At 43.9% G+C, this 23,660-nt stretch overlaps 1 protein-coding gene across 1 annotated transcript in view; it reads right to left on the bottom strand.

The window, feature by feature from the left end:
• Positions 1–23,660, bottom strand: part of IPO11 (importin 11) — a 450,706-nt gene that overhangs the window by 234,697 nt on the left and 192,349 nt on the right. Inside the window, exon 22 of the mRNA XM_066602787.1 lies at positions 5,000–5,076. Within this exon, the coding sequence (XP_066458884.1) occupies positions 5,000–5,076 (77 nt within the window). The remainder of the gene's footprint in view (positions 1–4,999; positions 5,077–23,660) is intronic.

Below are 23,660 nucleotides of genomic sequence, written 5' to 3'. Positions count from 1 at the left end.
TTTTGTTTTTTCATCCCTGTCTGTTTTTACATTTTTTATTTTCCCTTCAACATATCTGTATGATGTTTTTTGTGGTTTTTTTTCACATGGGGCAACTTATAGTCTTAATGGAACTTAAAATTTTTAAGTGGGATGAAATGAAAAGAAAAAACAATTGCGCCATTTTGATGGGGGGGGGGGGGATTAGTTCTCACAGCATGATAAAACCAACATGTGCACTGTATTCTACAGGTCAGTTCGATTACAGTGATATCAAAGTTATACAAGTTTTGTTAATGCTTTTCTAATTAACCTTTTTTTCTTTTCTTTTTTAAAGAAATTCAGCTTTCTGTTCTCAAATTGTGAGACCTATAACATTTTAATTTGTTTTTGGTGATAAAAATAGTTTTGTTTTATTTTTTAGATGAAAAATATAAATTTAATTTGGTTAATGTTTTGTTTTTATATTTTTCAAAATGTATTACTTTTTTCTGCATTCTTTTAAGTCACCATATGAGACTAGAACTTGTGATCACTTAATCACTAATACAATATACTGCAATACTTCAGCATTGCAATATATAATACTTTTCAGTTGCGATTAAGATCTGCCAAAGGATTTAAAGTAACTCTCCGTTTCCCGACAAATAAAGATGTCCACACCACTTCTCTGACTACATGGTGCACACCGTATACATCACTAGTCGAATACACTGCATGCTGCTTTGACTGGCCATTGCTGCCGATGTGTGCTCCTTGAAAGGAAGTCGGTCATTTCTAGATTATGCTTTTGTCTTGCTCCTTGGATTTGTCGCTTGGTATGTGTTCTCCTACTTCACGCCCGAGTTCAAAAGCCCCTTTGATATTGCAGCTCAATATCATTCACTTGAATGAAGAAGAGCAGCAAAATGCCCTGAATTCATAGGCCCAAAGAGGAGGCCACAAAGATTGCCTAAACACCATGGGTCCTTTAAACAGCTGACTAGCAGGGTGCTAGGAGTCAGACCTCCAATGATCTGATATTACTGACCTATCCTAAGGATATCATCAATATAAAAGATCTGGATATCTGGAGATCTGGATAGCATCAATATAAAAGATCTGGAAACTCCCTTCAATCTTTATCCTTTTTGGGCTGCTATTTTGGCGTCTTCGGAATTATTAACCCTTTCCAATCCACTGTCTGACATCTGAAGACATTATGATTTAAAGGGGTTGTCCCGCGAAACAAAGTGGGGGGGTATACACTTCTGTATGGCCATATTAATGCACTTTGTAATGTACATTGTGCATTAATTATGAGCCATACAGAAGTTATTCACTTACCTGTTCTGTTGCTAGCGTCCCCGTCTCCATGGTGCCGTCTAATTTTCAGCGTCTAATCGCCGGATTAGACGCGCTTGCGCAGTCCGGTCTTCTTCTTTTCTGAATGGGGCCGCTCGTGCCGGAGAGCGGCTCCTCGTAGCTCCGCCCCGTCACGTGCCGTTTCCAGCCAATCAGGAGGCTGGAATCGGCAATGGACCGCACAGAAGACCTGCGGTCCACCGAGGGTGAAGATCCCGGTGGCCATCTTCACAAGGTAAGTAAGAAGTCACCGGAGCGCGGGGATTCAGGTAAACACTATCCGTTTTTCTTTTTTAACCCCTGCATCAGGTTTGTCTCGCGCCGAACGGGGGGGGCTATTGAAAAAAAACAAACCCCGTTTCGGCGCGGAACAACCCCTTTAAGGCTGTACAGCTCCGATGTTGGAAGACGTCCGTCGGGGTTCTCTTACTGCATATTGCCAGCCTCTCTGCTGTGGGGCCTATCCAACGTGTCACCTTATGCAGTACTGGTTTTAGCCAGCATATAGCGCTGTTGTATAACGGCAGAAAAAGAGTAAGCCCCACCCTAGGAAAACCAGAATACAAATTGAATTGGAAAGGGTTAATAGTTCTCCGTAGCCTTATGGCTCCCAGCAACAAATGGAAACACTCCTATCCTCATAGACCAGATGTGGATAGCTACCACTGACTATTGCTATAGAAACCGACTTTCTGTATCATTCCGAGTGTTGAACACCAAAAGACAGAATTCATGTGCCCATTAGGCACACATGTTCCAAAACATGGCAGAAATCAGACGTTAATTTACTTTCTTCTTCTGCTTTTTCGGAAACCTTGAACAGCCATTGTAAGGTACAAATAAATATTGCATGTGTGTGTTGGCAACCGTATGAGATAACCGTTTAGTAAAGTGAAGTGGACATCTGTCGGCACGCTGTGTGCCTAGTGTTTATTGAATATAATTAAGCCATACAAACCGGGAATATAAAGAGGAGCGGTTTTATGAACTAATTGGCCATTGCTTGCAAGTCTGTTAACGTGACTGGCATCTTTACAGACTAGGCAACTTATCACTAAATGGGGACTTGATATCAGTTCAGTGATTTAAAAAAAAAATAGAACATTTTCGATTTTCAACATTTTTTTTTTAATTCTCAGTTCAAACAAACAAAAAAAATCCTTGGAAAATATTGTAATGGGAAGTAACACACTAAAGATTTATGGGAGAGCGGTAATACAATTCATAAAGGTGTTTCCAAAGCCATGAATTCTTACGACAGCTGAAGGGAAAATTAGCGATGAATGATTGAGGCTGACAGAAACATAATGAGGTAATCATTCATTTGAGATGTGCCGGTAACTAATAGGATTCCAAGCAATATCAATTAATATAAATTGCATTTTAAAAGTCGGGCCATCGGTGATGTAAGGAGAAGTCTGACTTGATTACTGGAGCACATAAACAAATTTGACTCTCTCAGCCTACCTAATGAACATAGAAAAGCTCAAATAAAGTGCACTGGAGTATGAGGTGCACACTTCTTAAGAAATTTGGCACATCTTTTGGCAGTCCATGTGTTAGAAATTCAAATATATGCCAGCTGCATAGACTTGTGCTAAGATCTACTGGCGTAAATTACTGTAAATCTGTAGAACAGTAGGAAGCCCTGCCTTTCCGCTAAATCCCACCGACTCTTCTGAAAGGTGTAGAACTATGTAAAAACAAAAAAATCTTCCTTTTTTTTGCGCAAAAAAGCATAAGCCAAATTTCGTGACTTTCTTACATTTGAAATCTAATGCAAGTGTCTTGATAAATTCATATCAATATCTGCAAATTCCGAGATTAGAAAATGAAAAATAACTATTAAGTGAGTTGCAAGGAGTTACTAAATTAATATCTCCATGCCGCACATTTATAGTATTAAACCATGTAAAATAAATAAATCTTGCCATTTGTATAGCACCAACTTATTCCGTGCGCTTTCAAGTAATTTTTATTTACTACTGCCCACCAAGCTGGGTACTCATTTTACCACCCTCGGAAGGATGGAAGGCTTGAGCTGGTTACCTGAACCATGCTCATTCACCAACCTTCAGGTCGTGAGTGAGAGCTTAGGACTACATTTCTGCTGTCTTAACACTCTGCGCCACACGAGGCTCTGTGGTAACACTAACGTGAGGCACACATAACAACTGAGGTACATTGAGCTACCAACGTGAGGTACCTGGGGCTACTAAAGAGAGGTACACAGGGTTACTTCCTATGAATGTAAAATTAAATTAAATAAGTATCCCCATATGCCTCACATTAAAAGGGGCTATCCAAGCTCTGTCTGTTGGTGATCAAACCTCAGGAAAGATCATCAATATTACAAGGCTGGCGTCCAATCGGCCGTTTCCCGGGCCACTGCAAAGCGTACGGAGATATACTAGTCCACAGTGCAGCAGCTCTACTGGTTGAGATTGCTCAACACTAGTCCTGGACACTGGACTAAAACACTGTCTAAGGGCTCCTTCACACTGGCGAGGGCGATATCGGTCTGCGATTCATGGCCTATCCATACTTGCCATCATGTGAAAGCCCCAAGGATGTGAGGCGTTTGCATTCCCCTCACCCCCGAATGGGCCAGCCCCATTGAAAACAATGGGCAGCGATGTGAGAGTACGCAGAAAAACAGGACAAGCTGCGATGTGTTTCCCGTATTGTATCACAGTGATACTTTGCAGGAAACATCGCTAATGTGTTATGAACCCATTCAATAGAATGGGGTTCATACTTGTGCATCTCACAACGCACAAATCTCGTGTGATTTTCATGCCAGTGTGAAGGCAACCTTACAGTCATAAAAGGGGGGTTTGGAGAACTTCCAGTTGGGTTTGAACTACTTCAGACAAAACTCAACTTTTCACAAAAGTTCGATTAATCAGCCGAACCAAACTTTTCAAAGATTTATTCAAATTACCAGTAATGTATATAAACACGGCTTTCATTTGTATAGCACCCCGGAAATAATAGTAATAATAATAAATGTTGTTTTGTATTATTACATAACATTTGCAGCCCTTTTCAGTTATTTGTTAGAAACTAGATACCCCATTTAATCCCATCTCACTCCTTTTACCGCATTGGAAATTACCAAAAAGACACATTTCTATGTTTGGTACCTTTGTTTTACCTACCTTTTCCTCAAAGAAAAAAGTAAAATAAATATTTGTTGAAAAATAAACTTTGGATAAAATCAGCAGCAGCTATGAAGACAGACTGTACTTTTTGAGCAACCAAGTGTGTATATTTTAATATCTAAGACTTCTTATTTTGCTTATTTTTAACATATTTGAGCAGACTATAAACGTCTTAAGATTTGTCAGGGACTCAAAAGGTAACACAAAAGATTAACTTTTTTTTCCTCACTTTTACAGATTCCATTATTCAAAATGTAAGGACTCGAGGTTTTTCCTCTAAATTGGAGCAATATCCGCGCTACACCTGGCATCTCCCTCATTAAATCGAGAAGCTCTTAGTTAGCAGAAGCTAAAATACTTCACAGCTAGGAGAGTAAGTATCACAGAGTCACTAAGCAGCAGAAAACCTTCACTTTTTCTTCTTTTTTTTAACTGGTTTGTGGCCGCTCCAAGATAGCAATGCATATATACATATATTGAAGAGATGACTAGGAAACAAATAATCCACCTACCTAGGAGAGCAGACATGTTCTGAAAAATCCTCAGAAGTTCGGGAGTAATGGATGGACAATTTTCCAGTGTCACTAACCTAGAAATAATAATAACTGTAAGATCATTCCATCTTTTCAAATATGCATAATTAGCGACAGAGCCGATTAAATCTCTTGCATACATCAGCCTAACCTACATTTTATGTAGTCATGGCAGACATGCTAATAGAGGCGAATGGAAAACTTCCACTAAACTTTCAAGAACAGTTACCCTGAATAAACATCAGCAATAAATGTAGTTTCAGAGTTCTAGTTGTTGTAGGGGCTGTTGTACGTAAGAAAGCTACCCCCTGTGGATAAGGGATGACTATTTGATCAGTGAGGGTACAACCACTAGAAACAACCACCAATCAGCGGAATAGTCCCCGAATAAATCCTACTGCTTCGTAAATTTCAATGGGACTGCCAGAGATTCAGTGAGATTTCCGCAGCAGAAAGGCTACTGGAAAACCCGCGCCATTTGGTGCAGGTTTTAAGCGGCTGTTCTGCGTGTATTCCGCTGTGGAAGTCTCTCCCCATAGAAAGAAGCGAGCTCACAGCAGAAACAATGACACAATTGACATGTTGCGAATTTGAATTCCGTGCCGCATGTCAATTTCTGCACAGCTTGTCTGCAGCATTTGGATGAGATTTTTGAAATCCCGTCCACTTTACTGTTTAGTCTTAGGCTTGAGAATACATGTGAAATTTCTGTGCAGAAAGTCCACACGGAAATTCCGCCCCGTGTGAACCCAGCCTTAGGCCTTATGTTCACTGGCAAGCACGGATACTACTGCTGAATCCTGCAGTGGTATCCGTGTGTGCCCGCGGCCATGGAGAGGAAAAGAAAGTTTCTTACCTCTCCTGATCCAGCGCGGATCTCCTCGCAGCAGGCAGATTTTCTTTCTTCTGCACGGCAGATGTGTCCGAGAGCGTTACGTGACGCGCCCGATGCATGCACGGTGCTCACGGTTTTGTTTTTGAATCCTCTGCTTTCCCGCGGATCTGTGGCAAATTCACAGTGACAGCTGCAGGTGTGAAGCGTCGGGGACGGTTTCCACTGACTTCAATGGAGGCCGTCGCTGCAGGACCCGCATTAAAATGGAGCATGCTGCGATCCGCACGCCGGGAAAAAAAAAAAAATCCCATCCGCATGCTTTTACTTGCCGTGCGGATGCTAATGCTTCCCTATGGGCGGCAAGACGTGCAGATTTTATAATTAAAATCCGCACGTGGGCATTGGGCTTTAGAGTACAAATGACTGTATTTTTATAGAAATTTTAGTAAATACATCAAATCATGGAACGTAAAATACAACTTAACTTGCCTTGAACCCAATTTACCTCCCTCCCAGTCTCCCTCAGTGCTTACAGAGAGGAAAGAAATAAAGTACATCACAATATATTAGCCATCACATTTTACACAATATATATGTGTGTAAGTATATATATATTCTCCATTTTACAGTAGCTTAACAAGCAAACAAAATAAATTACATAGATAGACATATATAGACGATTTTTCCTTCTAGTTTTACCAGAGGAGTGACAATATTCTGTTTGGGACTAACACAGTAGAGGATAATCCAAAATTGTCAATCCTTGACGACAAGCTATTATTCATGACCCGGGTATGCTCAACTCGCCTCAGGCATACCACCTCCCCTTATACCTTCAATAATAGACTGAGACTAGAGATGAGCGAGCGTACTCGGCCACGCCCCTTTTTCGCCCGAGCGCCGCGATTTTCGAGTACTTCCGTACTCGGGCGAAAAGATTCGGGGGGCGCCGTGGATGAGTGGGGGGTTGCAGCGGGGAGTGGGGGGGAGAGGAAGAGAGAGAGGGCTCCCTCCTGTTCCCCGCTGCTACCCCCCGCTCCGCCACGCCTCCCACCCGCCCCCCCCGAATCTTTTCACCCGAGTACGGAAGTACTCGAAAATCGCGGTGCTCGATCGAGTAATTACTCGAAACGAGTAGTTTCGCTCATCTCTAACGGAGAACAATTTTCCTTTGGATATATTGGCCACAGCAGCCGTTTTATTTAACAAACATAACAATTAAAACTACAACTTTTAAAATTATGGAGAAGAGGCCCTTGGAGACACAACCACAACGAAGGGTCTAGTGCTTTATACATAAAACTGAACCTTGCCTCCAACCAAACTCGGCCCGAAGACACCATTAGCCCCACCACCACCACTACCACTACTGGGAGGCTAGAATATCAAAAATTGATTAAGGCCACCTGGGATCCCTTCCTTGGCCTTCCCCAATACACCAGACCCAACCACGATAAACCAACAGTGTGGGAAGTCTTACAGGTGAAGATGAACCCACCAGAACTCCCTCCACTCAATATAAAAACGCACCTTCAAGGACCCCCTGCCCGCCACAGCCAGCATGACTTACATCCCAAGTCTGCACAGCCCCCCCCCCCCCACAAATGCAGTCCCCTCTTGTATTGCCAGCGTCCACATGTCCGTCCCCACATCATTCAAATGCCTTAACCAAAAATCACCTTCACCACTTTCCAAATTAACATGTCACGCTCCCCCCCCCCCCTCCCCACTGCACGCCACAAACGCAGATATATGTCTGTTTATTTTTATCCTGGCTTTGTTGATTTTTTCCACGGACCTGGCCGTCCTTTACGATTTTCTGGGAAGCATTTCAGACCACACAATTACCATCCGGGGAAAAAGCTTTTGCGACCTCAAAAAATCGTGCTGAATGTCCCTGTGCACCTCTCTTGCAGGTCAACCACCCAAATCATTGCCCCTGGCATGCAACACCAAAACATCTGGAGCCCTGTCCAACTCTACATAAGAGGTTATCTCTGGCAATACCCTTCCCCACATCATGCCCCTGATACTCATGCAACGAATAATAGCATTCCTTCGGAAGATGCCCAATTAACGGCCTTCCGGACGAATCTTTGCTCACTCCACCGCCCAGAAGACGAATGAGTGCCCAAGGATCCATACTAATGCCAGACCTTGACCTGTTAAAACAAAAACAGTGACACCTACTTGGATCCCAATATTAACCTTCCCAAAATTCTGCATTGTCACTACCTTCCCTAAGAACACACCTCACTCCGAACCACCCCACTGGCCGTACATATAACCGGTACCTATGTGACTGCCATTGTTTAATTTCTTGCACCACCGCTGGGCTCAAACCCCATTCTGCAGTTGCGGCCCCAATCTGAAATGAATGTGCAGAATAAGCAACCTTCCTCCAGCCTCTTAACCCCCCAAACCTTTTTCCAACACTGCGCCAAATTGGAACCTGGATAAAAATGACCCATCCCCATGTTGCATTAATGGACCACCATTATTGGCACCAACTTGCCAATACACTTCACCGGGCATATCTCTGCTCCCAGCACTCTGTCCAAAATGATCCTCTTACCCTTGCCAAACTGATCCGTATTAGATCGTTTTAACCAAATTTCCACTCTATCGTCTGTCAGCGCTACGCCCGATCCCATTAAACCCCCACCCACTGTCGTACTGGGAGACACCAATTCACTAATCCAAAAAGCCCCGAAAAAAGCCAATGAGAAAGCCACTTGAAACAAAACCACCTCTGACCCATTATAGCAAACCTTTTCCAATGCCTTGCCTAACTGCCTCAAAAGGGCAAAGGAAATTATTCTCATCTTGTCCTTCAATCGTCTCCCTTTTCGCAAACCCTCCAGGGCCTGCCTGATAACAAAATCCTTTGTTACATCCCACATCCCCTTTAGTTTAAAAACAAACGTTAAACCTGTCATAACCATATTAATCTTTGCCACAGACTAACCCCTGCTTGAAGCTTCACCCAACAACCACAGTAACCAGTAACACGCCAATCCTATCCTCGTCTGAACTCACGTCGCCTATACTTTCCACCCAATGCTTCTAATTCATTCCATGCCCACTCATATGCCTTCCATGTGCCAGCCGCCAATGACCCTTGAATCAAGTGCTCTGACGCACGTTCACCAAACTCCAAAGTTCTTCAGGGCATGGTTTTCCTTCAGTCTCCGCTTCCACCACCAGAAAGTGAGTCAGCTATGGAATTCTCAACGCCAGGAACATGCACCGCCACCACCCACACATTAGGTGACAAGCACAACACCACCAAGTGGCGCAATAAATCAACTACTGGCAGAGAATTTTAAGTCACCGCATTAATAGCCTGCACTACACCCACATTACCGCAATAAATCTTCACCTTCTTGTTCTTAAATCCATCACCCCATATCGCCACTGCCAACATATCGGAAAGAACTCCAGCAACACTAGATTCTTGACGAATCCTGCTTCCACCCATTCTACTGGCCAAGCCACTACACACCACTGCCCTTTGAAAAAAGCCCCAAAAGTTGCACTACAAGCTACATCCGTAAAAAGCTTGCACTCAACATGGTCTTCAACTTCCTCCATCACCATAGACCGCCCATCATATTTTTTGAGAAATGTCAGCCACACATTCAAATCCGCCTTCAAACTTCTCGTGATCCTAATGAAATGATGCAATGATTTTACCCCCGCTGTAGTCCGTGCCAGTTTCCGACAAAAAACCCGGCCAATGTGCATAATCCTACATGCAAAATTTAGCTTTCCCAATACGGATTGCAAACCTTGAAAAGAAATTCTCTTTCCCGATCGTGCATTCGGAAGATCCTGTGTCAGCAATTCTAATTTATCCTGTGACAACCGGCATTCCATTGTTTCAGTATCGATCATGATCCCTAAAAAACTCAAACCCGTTACTGGTCCTTCTGTTTTTTCCAGAGCCAATGGTACACCAAACTGACCAGTGACCCATTGCACCCCTGCTAACAAAGATCCGCAAGTGGACGCATGTGCCGGGCCAATACACAAAAAAATCATCCAAATAACGGATGACTGACCGAACTCCTGCCAGGTCACAAATTACCCACTCCAAAAATGAAGGAAATGCCTCGAAATACGGACATGAAATGGAACAACCCCATTGGTAAACACCTGTCAACAAAAAAACGACCTGTCCCAATAACAATCCAGCAACCAACACCTCTCCGGATTGAACAGGCAGCAAACGAAAAGCAGATTCAACATTGTTTTTTGCCAAAAGCACCCCCGGCCCGTATCTTCGCACCCATTTTACCGCTGCGTCGAATGACATATACACCACTAAACAAAGATCAGGGTCTATACCATCATTCACCGACGCCCCTTTTGGATAGGACAATTGATCGATTAGCCGAAATTTATTCTGCTCTTTCTTTGGGTACCACCCCCAATGGCGAAAAAACCAAATCGCTCCACGGTGGGGAAACAAACGGACCCGCCATCCTCCCTAAATGCACCTCCTTATCCAACTTTTCCCTAACTACTTTCTCAAGCTGTAACGTCGATTTTAAATTCTTTAACCAAAAACGAACTTCATGACCCGGCGAGGGTATACAAAACCCCTCCTTAAAACCTTCAAACAACAATAACACTTTTTCTCTATCCAGATATCTAGTTAGATAAGGGACCGTCATTTGAAGCCTCACTGGAGTCATCCCTTTTTCCACTACCCCCACTACCTCTTCCTTTCTCCCGACGCAAACAATGGTTCAGATCCATGTGATTTACTGTCGCACACTGAGCATACATGCCTGAATCTGCATGTCACCCCAAACAAACTTTCCGTCATAAAATTGCCAACACACTTTTGTATTCTTCTCACTTGACTGCCCTGCCTGATGCCCATTGGAGCCGGCTCCTCCCTGAAAGGGATGCCCGAACCGAGCAGGCACCATCACTTTCTACCATAACCAGATATCTTTAGGCCTCATGTCCACAGGGAAAATCAGGCCCGCTACGGATTCTCCATGGAGAATCCGCAGCGGGTCGATCCTGCCCCGCTGACATGAGCGCTGAAATCAGAATATACTCACCTGCAGCGGTTCATGCGTGTCTTCTCTTCTTCGCGGCCGGATCTTCTTTCTTCGGCTTGGCGGATGTGCTTGGCACGCCGGCTGCATGCCGCGCGCATGCGCCGGGCACATCCGCCGGGCCGAAGCAAGAAGATGCGGCCGGGAAGAAGGGAAGACACGCACGGCCCGCAGCAGGTGAGTTTATTCTATTTTCAGCCCTCATGTCCGCGGGGCAGGAGGGACCCGCTGCGGATTCTCAATGGAGAATCTGTAGCAGGCCTGATTTTCCCCGTAGACATGAGGCCTTATTGTCCCATCTAATACTTGTCCTAACCGCTTTTCGCTGACGAAACTGCTTGTTGTACCGTAGCCAAGTCTGCCCACCATATGTCTGATACGCTTCACCTATTGCGTCTAAATAACAAAACAATCCCGAGCAATTCTCAGGAGCCTTTTCCCCTATCACACTAGCCAAAATTGCAAAGCCTGTAACCAGTTTTGAAAACTTTGCAGAATCAACCACCACCTCTTCTTTTCCTCCTCCCGTTTTTTTTTTAGAGTCTGTTCTTCTCCCTTTCTCCAAATTTAATTTTTAAAACGGCAAAAAGGAAAATATCTCCACATATTCATCCCACGAACGTTTTTCTTTTACTTCCCTTTTAAAATGTGCCCCTAATGGAACCTCAAAACACACATAAACTTCCCCTTTTGCCTTGTCATCTAAACCAGTGTTCCCCAACTCCAGTCCTCAGGGACCACCAACAGGTGATGTTTTCAGGATGTCCTCAGTGTTGCACAGGTGATGTAATTATTGTCAGTCCTCAGACATTGCCACAGGTGTTCTTACCATAGGATATCCTGAAAACATGACCTGTTGGTGGTCCCTGAGGACTGGAGTTGGGGACCTCTGATCTAAACAAATAGCATCCCCGTATTTCTCAGTTTGCACAGCGACCGTTACGCCAGAAGTCCCTGAAGCTGTCGTCACCCGTTGACTCCCCAATAGAGTCCACCCATCCGGTAAATTACCCGCCATACCCGATGCCAACCAAGCCCCAGCAATGATGGAGACACTTGACTCCTCGCCCCTAAACCTTGCTCGCAGGTGGCCAATAACTCCCGCAAGTAATCGTAAATCCTGTTTCTGATGCCCGACTACAGCCCTAAATGCGGGACCCTCCCTTACCGTATTACCATCCCCCACCGCTTGACTTTACTATCATCATTAAAATTAGACATACACCACATTAAATCATGCTCACACGGCCGCATAAGCGCTGTGACCCCACCAGCCGTCCTCCGTGGATCCAAACGACTTTTCTTCAAATCCTTGACGCTTCCGATGCAGATTCCTCCAATTGGTATCGGAACAGACTTCCAGGAGGTGTCCGCCTCCCTCCCACAAATTATCCAGGGCCTAACTGACGCCCGTCCAGCTGTGGCACAAACACCGCCGATCGCACATGCCTCTCACCTACGGTATCTTCCTGCAAACCAGACCTCCTACCCTCCCTGGTGCATTCCGCAGAGCTCACCGTGGCCCTAGGCGGATCTTCCTGCTACAGTAACCCTTCAATGCCTGGTCCTCGCTTCCAATGAGCTGACCGTGGCACTTCTGCGCTCTTCAGCTGCCACATTGACTCTGCTGCTTTCCATCTCACGCTACGAGGAGAGCGAGACCTGCAAGAAGCTGTTGGACCCGGCCGTTGTCCAGGATTTCTCCTGGACGGTTTATCCATGCTTCCCGTAGCTCTGCAAATGGGGCAACCGCCCAGAGGGCCCCCCGGAGGGGATCCTCATCCTGCGTCGGGTCCGTGGCTCTGCCTCCTCAGCTATCAATCTAGCCGGAGGACAGGCCCTGCGAGCACACCGTGCTCTCTTTCCCCCTCCTTCACCTGCCGCCAGTGCTACGATCAGCGTGCCAGACACTTGTTGTTGAAGCCACCCAGGAGAGTGGCGCTACACCGTAGCCCGCAGCATCACCAGCGTCTCCTCCACAGATGCCATCATGGTTTCTCAACAGCACTGTTTCCCCACTGCACTCATTTTCCTCACTCTCGCTGTCCTTCCTGCTACTACTATCTCTCCCTTCTCCTAGCGCTCCTACTGTCACTTTACTTAAAGGTGTTGTCCCACGATAGCAAGTGGGGTTATACACTTCTGTATGGCCATATTAATGCACTTTGTAATATACATCGTGCATTAAATATGAGCCATACAGAAGTTATTCACTTACCTGTTCCATTGCTGGCGTCCCCGTCTCCATGGCTCCGTCTAATTTCGGGGTCTTCTTGCTTTTTTAGACGAGCTTGCGCAGAAGGGTCTTCTTCTTCTGGTTCGTCCGGGCACGAGCGGCGTTCTGGCTCCGCCCCCTTCTATGTGGCATCGCGTAGCTCCGCCCCGTCACGTGTGCCAATTCCAGCCAATCAGGAGGCTGGAATCGGCAATGGAACGCACAGAGCCCATGGTGCACCATGGGAGAAAACCGCAGTGCATCCCTGGGAAAGGACCGGCGGCCATCTTGGGAGAAGAATTTTATAAGTTCATTTTTCATCACATCGGTGAGTAGCAAGCGGTTTAAAAACCGCTTTAAAATGCTATTTTATGCCAGGGGGGTGACAGGGGGAATGGGGTAATGTAAAATTTTGATGTTTGCCGCGAGACAACCCCTTCAACACTCGCTGAGCTCACGAGCTAATCTACTATTCTCACTGTTCTTTCAAATATGGCACTCCAGCCTAAACTTCACCACTGTAAACCGTTTCCCTCACTATCACCTCATGCCCTTTCCACCAATCCTAGCCTCTATCCACTACTATTCACCACACCACCTTTCCTACTCCTACCTTTACTACCATTTAACCTCTTAATGCCTTCTTTTCTCCCTAGCAACCCGGTCATGCAGGGCCTCCACATATAGGCCCTATGGGCCCCGTGCTTTTTTGTGGTTGCTAGAGCACAACTCTCTATAAATTTATTGGCTCGACATTAAAATACGAGCAATTGCCTGTTTATACAAGACAATAATTAATTAACCAACGAATATTTTAAGGTGAGCTGAAACAAAGCAAGCGATGAACAAATTCTCACTCGTCATCCATGTTTACATGCAATAACTGTTGCTTATGTTTGCGCTATAGAGCATCTACTTGGTCGAAAGTTGTCCCCTGTAAAGTCACCCTTACACTGCATGTCAATGATCATACATAAGCAGCAAGCCGCATATAGTACCCTGCTGATATAACAAGCTTTGCCCGAGTTAACTTGGTGCAGGTGTTTACCTGTTGTTCACACAGAACATTTTATGAAGCAGTGGTTACTTCAGAGGAACCGAGGAATACAATATGCCTACACATAGAGGAGCGTTAGATTCTCCTCAGACTGCATGTACCGATGTCCCTCTGCAGAATGTGCCACTCCTTCCACTCTCCTCACTTTATACCCTTAAAGGTAATGTCCCTTTTTATTCAAATTTAGCCCCAGACTGGAGGTTGCAGCCCCTTCTTAGCCTTAAAGGCATGCTCCATCCCTGCAGTCCATGGCTGCTTCCTTAGGTATGTTACAGCATTTCAATATAATCACATAGAGGTCAGTTACATTCTACTCAGCATATACACATTAAGGTGAGGTGGAGTCTCCTCAGTATATACACAGAGAGGTCAGTTATATTAACCTTAGTATAAGCTCACAGAGGTCAGTTGGATTCTCCTCAGTATAAACACACGGAGGTGTGGTAGACTCTCTTCAGTATATGCACATAAAGGTGTGGTAGATTCTCTTCAGTGTATACATATAGAGGTAAACTTGATTCTCCTGAGTATATACACATAGATATGAGGTAGATTCTCCTCAGTATATACACATAAGGTAGCGTCATATTCTCCTCAGTATATGCACATAAAGGTGAGGTAGATTCTCCTCAGTATATACACAGAGAGGTCAGTTATATTAACCTTAGTATAAGCTCACAGAGGTCAGTTAGATTCTCCTCAGTATAAACAGACAGAGGTGTGGTAGACTCTCTTCAGTGTATACATATAGAGGTAAACTTGATTCTCCTGAGTATATACACATAGATATGAGGTAGATTCTCCTCAGTATATACACATAAGGTAGTGTCATATTCTCCTCAGTATATGCACATAAAGGTGAGGTAGATTCTCCTCAGCATATACACATCAAGGTCAGTTATATTAACCTTAGTATAAGCTCACAGAGGTCAGTTAGATTCTCCTCAGTATAAACACACAGAGGTGTGGTAGACTCTCTTCAGTATATGCACATAAAAGTGAAGTAGATTCTCCTCAGTATATACACATGGAGGTTAGGTAGATTCTCCTCAGGATATACATAGAGATGAGGTGAATTCTCCTCAGTATATACACATAGAGGAATGTCATATTCTCCTAAGTATATGGACATAAAGGTGAGGTAGATTGTCTTCAGCGTATACACAAGGAGGTGAGGTTAATTCTCCACAGTATATACACAAAGAGGCGAGGTAGATTCTCCTCAGTATACACACATAAAGGTGAAGTCCCTTTTCTTCAGTATTTTCACATAGAGGTGCAGTAGATTCTCCTCAGTATATACACATGGAGGTTAGGTAGATTCCCCTCAGTATATACAGAGAGGTGAGATAGATTCTCCTCAGCATAAACACATAGAGGATCATCATATTCTCCTCAGTATATGCACAGAGAGGTGAGATAAATTCTCCTCAGCATATACACATAGAGGAGCGTTAGATTCTCCTCAGCATACACAAAGAGAGGTGAGGTAGTTTCTCCTCAGTATACAAATCTTTTCCCTAGACTTTATGGTTTCTGAAAACAGAACTAGCTCATGTATTGTGGATTTTTGCAGTTTTTCACACTTCAAATTGAACATTGAAGTTGCAACCCCTTTACTTTTCTTATTTAGGATGTAAAGAATGGTCGTGGCAAATTGTACATTTGTGCGATACAAATGTGTGTTATTAGTTACTTTACATAGGGGATCACTAACTTTTGCTCTTAAAATTGAATAATCAAGTTGCAACCGCTTTCCTTTTCCTATTTCGGACCTAAAGAATGCTCCTGCCAAATTCCACGATTGTGCGGTAGAGATCTGTGTTATTAGTTACATTACATAGGGGTCACTTATTTTTGCACTTAGAATTCAATACTCAAGTTGCCACCCCTTTATATTTCCTATTTATGACTCAAAGAATGGCACTGGTAAATTTCAAGTTTTTATGACACCAGGAAGTTAGAGAATTAGCTTTTTTACACTGCTCTCTCCTTGTTCTCCTCCTACCTATCAGACCGCTGCTTCAGTGTCTCCTTTTCTGGCTCTACCTCCCCTCCTCTTGCCTTGCTGTTGGGGTCCCCCAGGGCTCGGTCCTCAGCACCCTCCTCTTCTCCATCTGCACAGCCCGCACTGGACAGACCATCAGGAGATTTGGCTTTCAGCACCATCTCTATGCTGACAACACTCTGTTATTCATCTCCTCCCGCGACATCACAGCAACATTCCTCCAGAATTGCACCGACTGTCTGCCCGCTGTCTCTAACACTATGTCCTCTCTACACATAAAACTGAACCTCTCAAAAACTGACCTTCTCCTGTTCCCACCCTCTGCTATCCAACCTCATCCTGACATCTCAGTCTCAGTGAGTTATTATTATTATTATTATTACATAGGGGGTCACTTACCTTTGCACTTAGAATTGAATAACGAAGTTGCGACCCCTTTACTTTTCCTATTTAGGACCTAAAAAACGCTTGTTCCAAATTTCACATTTGTACTACACTGAGAGGTTAGAGAATCAGTGTCGAGTCAGTCAGTCAATGGGGGCTTTCACATTTTATAGATAGATAGATAACAAACATAAAGCACTCCATGTCCTTTGGCTGCCAGGCCTTAGCACAGTTTATAGCAGGGGGCCCTTTAAATGGGTAATATCTTCTCTCTGCACAGGTTACATTATAACCATCTGTAACACAGAAGACATCTAACATGACCCCTGTTCTGGCTTTTGGATGTCAGTAAACCTTGTTCTCAAAGTGAGTGAAGAAATGAACTCTGCAAGTTTTCACCCTCAGATGCCAGTGACAAATTCTTGGCAGGGGATCCAAATAAAGAAAAGTATTTTTTTTTCCCAAAAGAAATTGAAGACCGTTCAAAATTTGCAGCTAAAACCTTCATTCAAAATCACTGCTGCTTCATCTGTGATCAGTCATTGTGAAAAAAAAACCCCTTCCCTGGCAGGAGTTGTCGAAATCTTATGAAACTTTCTTTGTGTGATTGTAATGTTGATATAAGTAAGTGATTACAATATCAGAGCTTGGGTGTAAGATGTGATATGAGTGGGTATGGAGGGTCTAGTACCCTGTTTCACCGCCTCTAGCATGGATAGAAGATGTGACACGGATGGGCATAGAGGCTCTAGTACCCTGTTGTACTGCCTCTAGCATAGATACAAGATGTGATACGGACAGGCATGGAGGCTCTAGTACCCTGTTGTACGGCCTGTAGCTTGGATACAAGATGTGATACGGGTGGGCATGGAGGCTCTAGTACCCTGTTGTACGGCCTGTAGCTTGGATACAAGATGTGATACGAACGGGCATGGAGGCTCTAGTACCCTGTTGTACCACCTCTAGCTTGGATACAAGATGTGATACAGACGGGCATGGAGGCTCTACTGCCCTGTTGTACTGCCTCTAGCTTGGATACAAGATGTGATACAGGTGGGCATGGAGGCTCTAGTACCCTGTTGTACCGCCTCTAGCTTGGATACAAGATGTGATACAAACAGGCATGGAGGCTCCGGTACCCTGTTGTACTGCCTCTACCTTGGATAAAAGATGTGATACGGTTGGGCATGGAGGCTCTAGTACCCTGCTGGGCCGACTCTAGCTTGGATATAAGATGTGATATGAGCGGGCATGGAGGCATACAAGTTTTGCATGGTATCTTGCGACATATCGGTCCACATTTGTGGTAACTAAGCCTGTAGATCATGCAAACTTGTAGGCTATCAAGTCAGCATCTCAGATGGTCCTATACATATTCAATCAGCGATAAATCTGACAACTAGGCAGACTACGAAAGTGTGACAATATTGTGGAGACATTCCTGTGACCCCCTTGTCTGTGCAGCTGAGCATTATCCTGCTGCCTCTTGGAAGCCGCCATGAGAGGAACACATGTGGCTGCAGGATGTCCTGAACATATCGCTGAGCTTTCATTGTCCCTCGTACCACTACTAGGGGTGACCGACTGTTGTATGTGATGGCCCCCCGAGACCATCACACCAGCAGTAGGGACAATGTGTCAGTCTACAGCAAAGGCAGAATTGAGGCGCTCACCCCGAGGTCTCCAGACACAAACACGGCTGTCATCAGTGCCTAAAAGAAAACTGGATTCGTCACTGAATAGAACCCAGCTCCACTCCGTAGCAGCTCAGTTCTGTGGCTCACAAAACCACTGCAATTGGAGGCGACAGTGGGTGGGTAAAAGGCAGTACTCATGATGGATGCTAAAAGACCAAATGTCCCTCAGCCAAGCGCCTGGAAATGTTTCCAACAGACAAAGGGGCCAGTAACGATGGCCTGCACCTGTCTCTGGATGGCGGACAATGAAATAGTTGGAAAGGTAACCATGCTTGTCGAACGGTCAGATGATCCTCTCTACTGTTGGTCTGTCAAAGGCGTCCTGAGTTTGGTCGCCTTTTGTGCATGCCCTCACACATGCACTGGTCCCAACACCTCCTAACAGTCTGGTGAAAAAATGCCCAGATGACAGACAATTCATCGATACGATTCTCCAGCTTCTTGCATTCCAGTTTTGCTCCCCCTCTCAAACTCAGATAGCTGGACGAAATCTCTTCTACTGCATTGTAGAGGCGTCTAGTGGTCAACAAGTTTTACACAAGTGGAAAAAGAGGTCACTACACACAAGGGGCCTCTGAGAGCCTTTTTATAGGCTGAGGGTGGAACCACTTTATGGACCTCAGATAGCAAGACCGTTCATCTAATCGCACCAAAACTTTAATCATTTGCATGTGTACCTGAGATGTAACTGCATGCCAAGGTTTGCAGAAAAATGACGACTTCTTCTAGGCGCTTGATTTTTTTTGACAAAGAGTGAATTCCTACCTGTATCTTAATAGAATTAGTCAATAACAATTCAGATAATACTGAGGAAGTTATTTATTTTTTTAATTATTATTATTTATAGACTCCAATTAGTATTTTGTCAACTATTTGTGATGAGCACACATGCAAATATTCTCTATATGACAGCACACAAACATTTTATCCAGACTGAAATTTTGCAATTCGAACATCAATGCCAACTACCGGCACAATAAGTATGCTTGTGCTGCCATCCTCAGTTCCGTGCCAGTACTGTCTTGCATAAAACAACCATATGTTCATATAAAAATACACAGTAAATCCAAATAAATATAAAAACATGAAATTCACAAAGTCTGTAGCTGCAGTTGGAATAGTTTTTGGTGTGACAAATGACGACACTCTTCTGTCGGTCTAGAGATACACACGTATGTCTGTCTACTACTAATCTTTGCTTGCAACTTAAAGGGGTTATCCACATTATTTTTTTTTTTTTATTTTGGCAAGCCCGAAACCTTCTGTCAGCAGCCCCTTGGTAATATACTTACCGTTAGGATGATACTGTGATTCTTTGTCCTTGGTCGGCACCTGACCAAGTGACATCCTGGATACCGGGCAAGAATTCCATTGATTTCAATAAGAGCCATGCCTGCATTTACGAGCGCCGGCCACTACACTGAGGTCGGCGCGGAGGTTTCAGCTCTGACCGCTGTGTACTTGCGGTGCTAACAGCATGCGCCTGCTCAGCTGATCAGTCATGGTCCCAAGCGACGGACCCAAGCCAATCAACTATTAACGACCTATCCTGAGGATAGTTCATCAGTAGTATTCACCCTGGAAAACCCCTTTAAAGAGAAGTCATCAAAGTTTAATTCTTCTAAAACTCCTTACTTCAGATCTTCTCTTTTTATGGTAGTCTGCTCTCTGCCATGACTGCTAACAGCACTTGTCGGCCACTATTACAGGCACTGCATTGATCGAACACAGCCTGGCGTAAATGACACCTGTATTCTGCTAATAGGGTTTGCAGAGTGAATACAAGGACCTTGAAATTCTGAGCAATCTTGCTTATGATAACAGATATGAATGTGGGAATTGCATTTTTTATAGCTTGCTAAGTATTTCTGGAAGTATTAGATTTGGCTCATAAATAAATTGCAATATTCTCCATTGGCAACACAACACAAGCAAACTACACATTATAGTCCTTGAATCATCAAGGTGAGAATTTGCTCTGCCTGCTAATTAGCTCCTTGTTCTAAGGAAAACCGCTTCATAAAGTAAATCCATCATGTTTTAATGCACCTCGATATTAAAAGGAAGAGCGATGTATGCAAGGTCTACGTCTGCGGTAATCTGATCGTTGAGCCCACTAACTTCACATGGCCTTAAAAAACAAATTACTATAACAACTCCGACAGGTTCACCAACAAAGAGAAGTAATTTACTGGGGTGTTTAACAACTGAGAGATGAACATCAATGTCCGCTCCCAACGTGCACGAGAAATCATGTTAATTCTACTTGCAAAGCACTATTGTGAAGCTGGCAATATACAAGATCTATACAGCTGAGACAATGGCCGGTAATAGCAGCGCAACACTATAGTACTAGCTCCGACATCAGCACAGCTCTTAAAAGCAATTGGCTATGACTTCACTTTCTTAAAGGGAACCTGTCAGCATGTTTGAGCCCCATAAACTACGTTAAGGAGCTCAAAAGGTGAGAGAATGGGGCGTTTGGAGAGCTTCTTTTTATACTCACTAGGTCCCCCATTCCAGCACTATGCCCCCAAGAAATCAGATGCTTCTGTGCGTCCTCTCTCCCATTCATCTCTATGGTCGCTGATTTCTCAATAGCACAGTGCTGGCACGGGGAACCCAGTGAGTATGAGACACAGCTCCCTAAACTCCCTATGGCCTCACCTTTGAGCCCCTTAACATAGTTTATGGTGCTCAAATATTTAGACAGGTTCCCTTTAAAAAGGTTGCCCTGGACTTTTACTATTAATGACCTATCATCAGGATAGGTCATCAATAGTTGAGAGGCAGAGTCTACTGCTCAGGATCCCCACTAATCGACTGATCGCCGTACCCACTGTTCGTGCTGGCAATAATAATGTCCCCACGAAGATTCACTTCCAGAAGTTACCCATCCTCCTAATATAATCAGGTCCCAGAGGTTTCCCCTCCCTCACAGTATAATCATATCTCAGTGGCCCCTTGTTCCCCTCAGTATAATCCCATTCAAATGTGTTGCCTCCCAACCCAATGCAATTAAGCTCTGAAGCTCTCCTCCTCCACCATTCAGAAGACCCATGGCACCCACCCATTCAAAGGAACAACAGTCAACGGAACCACACCGCTCACCTCTCCACCCCACAGAAGTACTCACAAACGGGAGCTGCACTGAGCACAGTTCACATTGCACACTTGTATACACAGACAGGAATCGGCCAGCAGAAGCCCAGCAGCATTATTCTAATTCCTCAGATTCAGCATGTGTGTCAGAAGGGGGGGCAATAGCTATGCATGCCAGAGGCAGAGCAAATCTTCATGTACTACAGCCTTGCAGCAACCTGGGGCAGCAATTCTGCACGCAAATGTCAACAAGATTGAAAAATCTTGTCACCATTTGTAAAATCTTCATCACACTGGCAACCATTATGTTCACAATCTGGAACCCTGGAGTGGTGGCATTACAGACATACACAGTAAAAGCTAGTTGATTGAGAACAAAATATTAAGATTCAAAGTACTTTTTCTATACCAGCATCCATCACAAGAGAGCCGATTCATCAGCCATATAGAGGAAAACCCATCGCAGGAAATGGGCATATAACCCGCAAAGGGAAAATGCCAAGTCAGTAGCTATGATCGTGTCGTTAAATTAAAGGGAAATGCAGATCTTTTAGGACGTCTATGTTCTTAGAGTAAAAATAGTTAAATTCAGCATCAGTGGGGCCCGATTATCAGACATTCTGGATTATCATGTAGTCACTTTCAAGGATTCAAAAGCTTTAGGTAAAAATCCTTAATCTAAAAGTGTTAATAGAAAATCTGCTGCTATGACTTTATTTTTTTCAACAAGATGAATTTCCTAATTCGCTCTCTCTGCCATGCTTTCTGCTTCTGACCTTATGAACTCCCACATTATATTGTAGTTGAGTGCTGGCAAGAAGTGCTTCATAATTGAAATTTCTCAATTGCCAGAATCCAGATTAAAAGAATTGTGTATACATATCAAACAATTACAATTCTATCACAAATATATTGATATAAATAATAAGAAAAGCACATTCAGCGGTGTCCTTCGTTAACTTGTTTCTAAATGTAACATCTCAAGATACGTGGTGTGAGATGTTACACATGAAAAAAGCAAGTATACAGCTGACAGAAGCCATCTGTTACCCAAAGGCTTCCATGTTAGAAGAAAAAGCATATTAAAAAATGGTATACATTTAATTTATATGCACTGGACAGCTCAAGAATGTATTGAATTGGCATCATGACAAATTCTATAACTTAACACAATTCAAAGAGGTTAAAGAAGTTGTCCCACTTATAGCTGTTTTGCTGCAGAAAGCAGACAGCTCCATATATTGTGCAGTATCCCAGGTAGATATTACAGGCTGAGCCCCACTCATTTCAATAGGAATCAGACTGCAGTACCAACTCAGGCCACTGTGCTATATACAGTACTGTCTGCGTCCTGCAGAAAAACAGCTAGAAACTGGACAACCCCTTCATTCTTGGGATGCCCTATCCAAACAATTTTCTTGTTTCCTGAACTATACTGTGGCTGCCAAATATGCCAATAGCAATCAGCTTTGCCCGCGGCGTCTAAGGGGTGAAATGACCAGCATTGGAGTTCTTTCCAAACCAAAACCTTAGTGCCAGGTATCAGTTGTATAATACAGCTCACACTCATAAGAGATGGCAAGAGCATGCTCAGGAGCCAGTGCCGTAATAGTACATCATCTTACGTTAAGTATATGTGAACCATGAATAGTATATAGATACATATATAGCTGATAGAAGGATTGATGCGTTTGAGCTGTGGTGCTAGCGAAAGCTGCTGCGTATGCCCTGGACTGCGGGAGTAACTAACAGAGAAGTCCTGAATCGTATAAGACCTGATATATCACTGGAGGTGAAGATGGCCTGGCTCAGACTCACGGATGTTGGCCATGTAATGCCAGCAGAGGCACTAGAAAAATCTATAATGCTTGCACAGATCAGTGGCAAAAGAAGACCCGGCCGCCAAAGGACACAATGGCTGATACTGTCAGAGCTGATACTGGCATGGATATCACACAACTGAAAGAAGCAGTGCAAAACCTTTTTTTTAAATTTATTTTAATTTATTTATTTCTAAATATCTAGCCTAATCATGGGCACATGATTGCATTAAAAACAATTAATCAGTAGGAGGTAGGAGAAAAAGTAGTGCCAGCCATTTGAATTAAACTATGTTTAAAAAAAATTCCAGAAGCAGTCCAGGTCCTTAGTGGCTGATGCTTTGCTGCTGTTTGCACCCAGTTTGAGCTCTATCAATTAAAGGGGTTGTCCCGCGGCAGCAAGTGGGTCTATACACTTCTGTATGGCCATATTAATGCACTTTGTAA

Source organism: Eleutherodactylus coqui, chromosome 5 (genome assembly GCF_035609145.1).
Source record: "Eleutherodactylus coqui strain aEleCoq1 chromosome 5, aEleCoq1.hap1, whole genome shotgun sequence".
NCBI lineage: Eukaryota > Metazoa > Chordata > Amphibia > Anura > Eleutherodactylidae > Eleutherodactylus > Eleutherodactylus coqui.
This window is presented reverse-complemented; position numbering and strand designations above follow the sequence as displayed.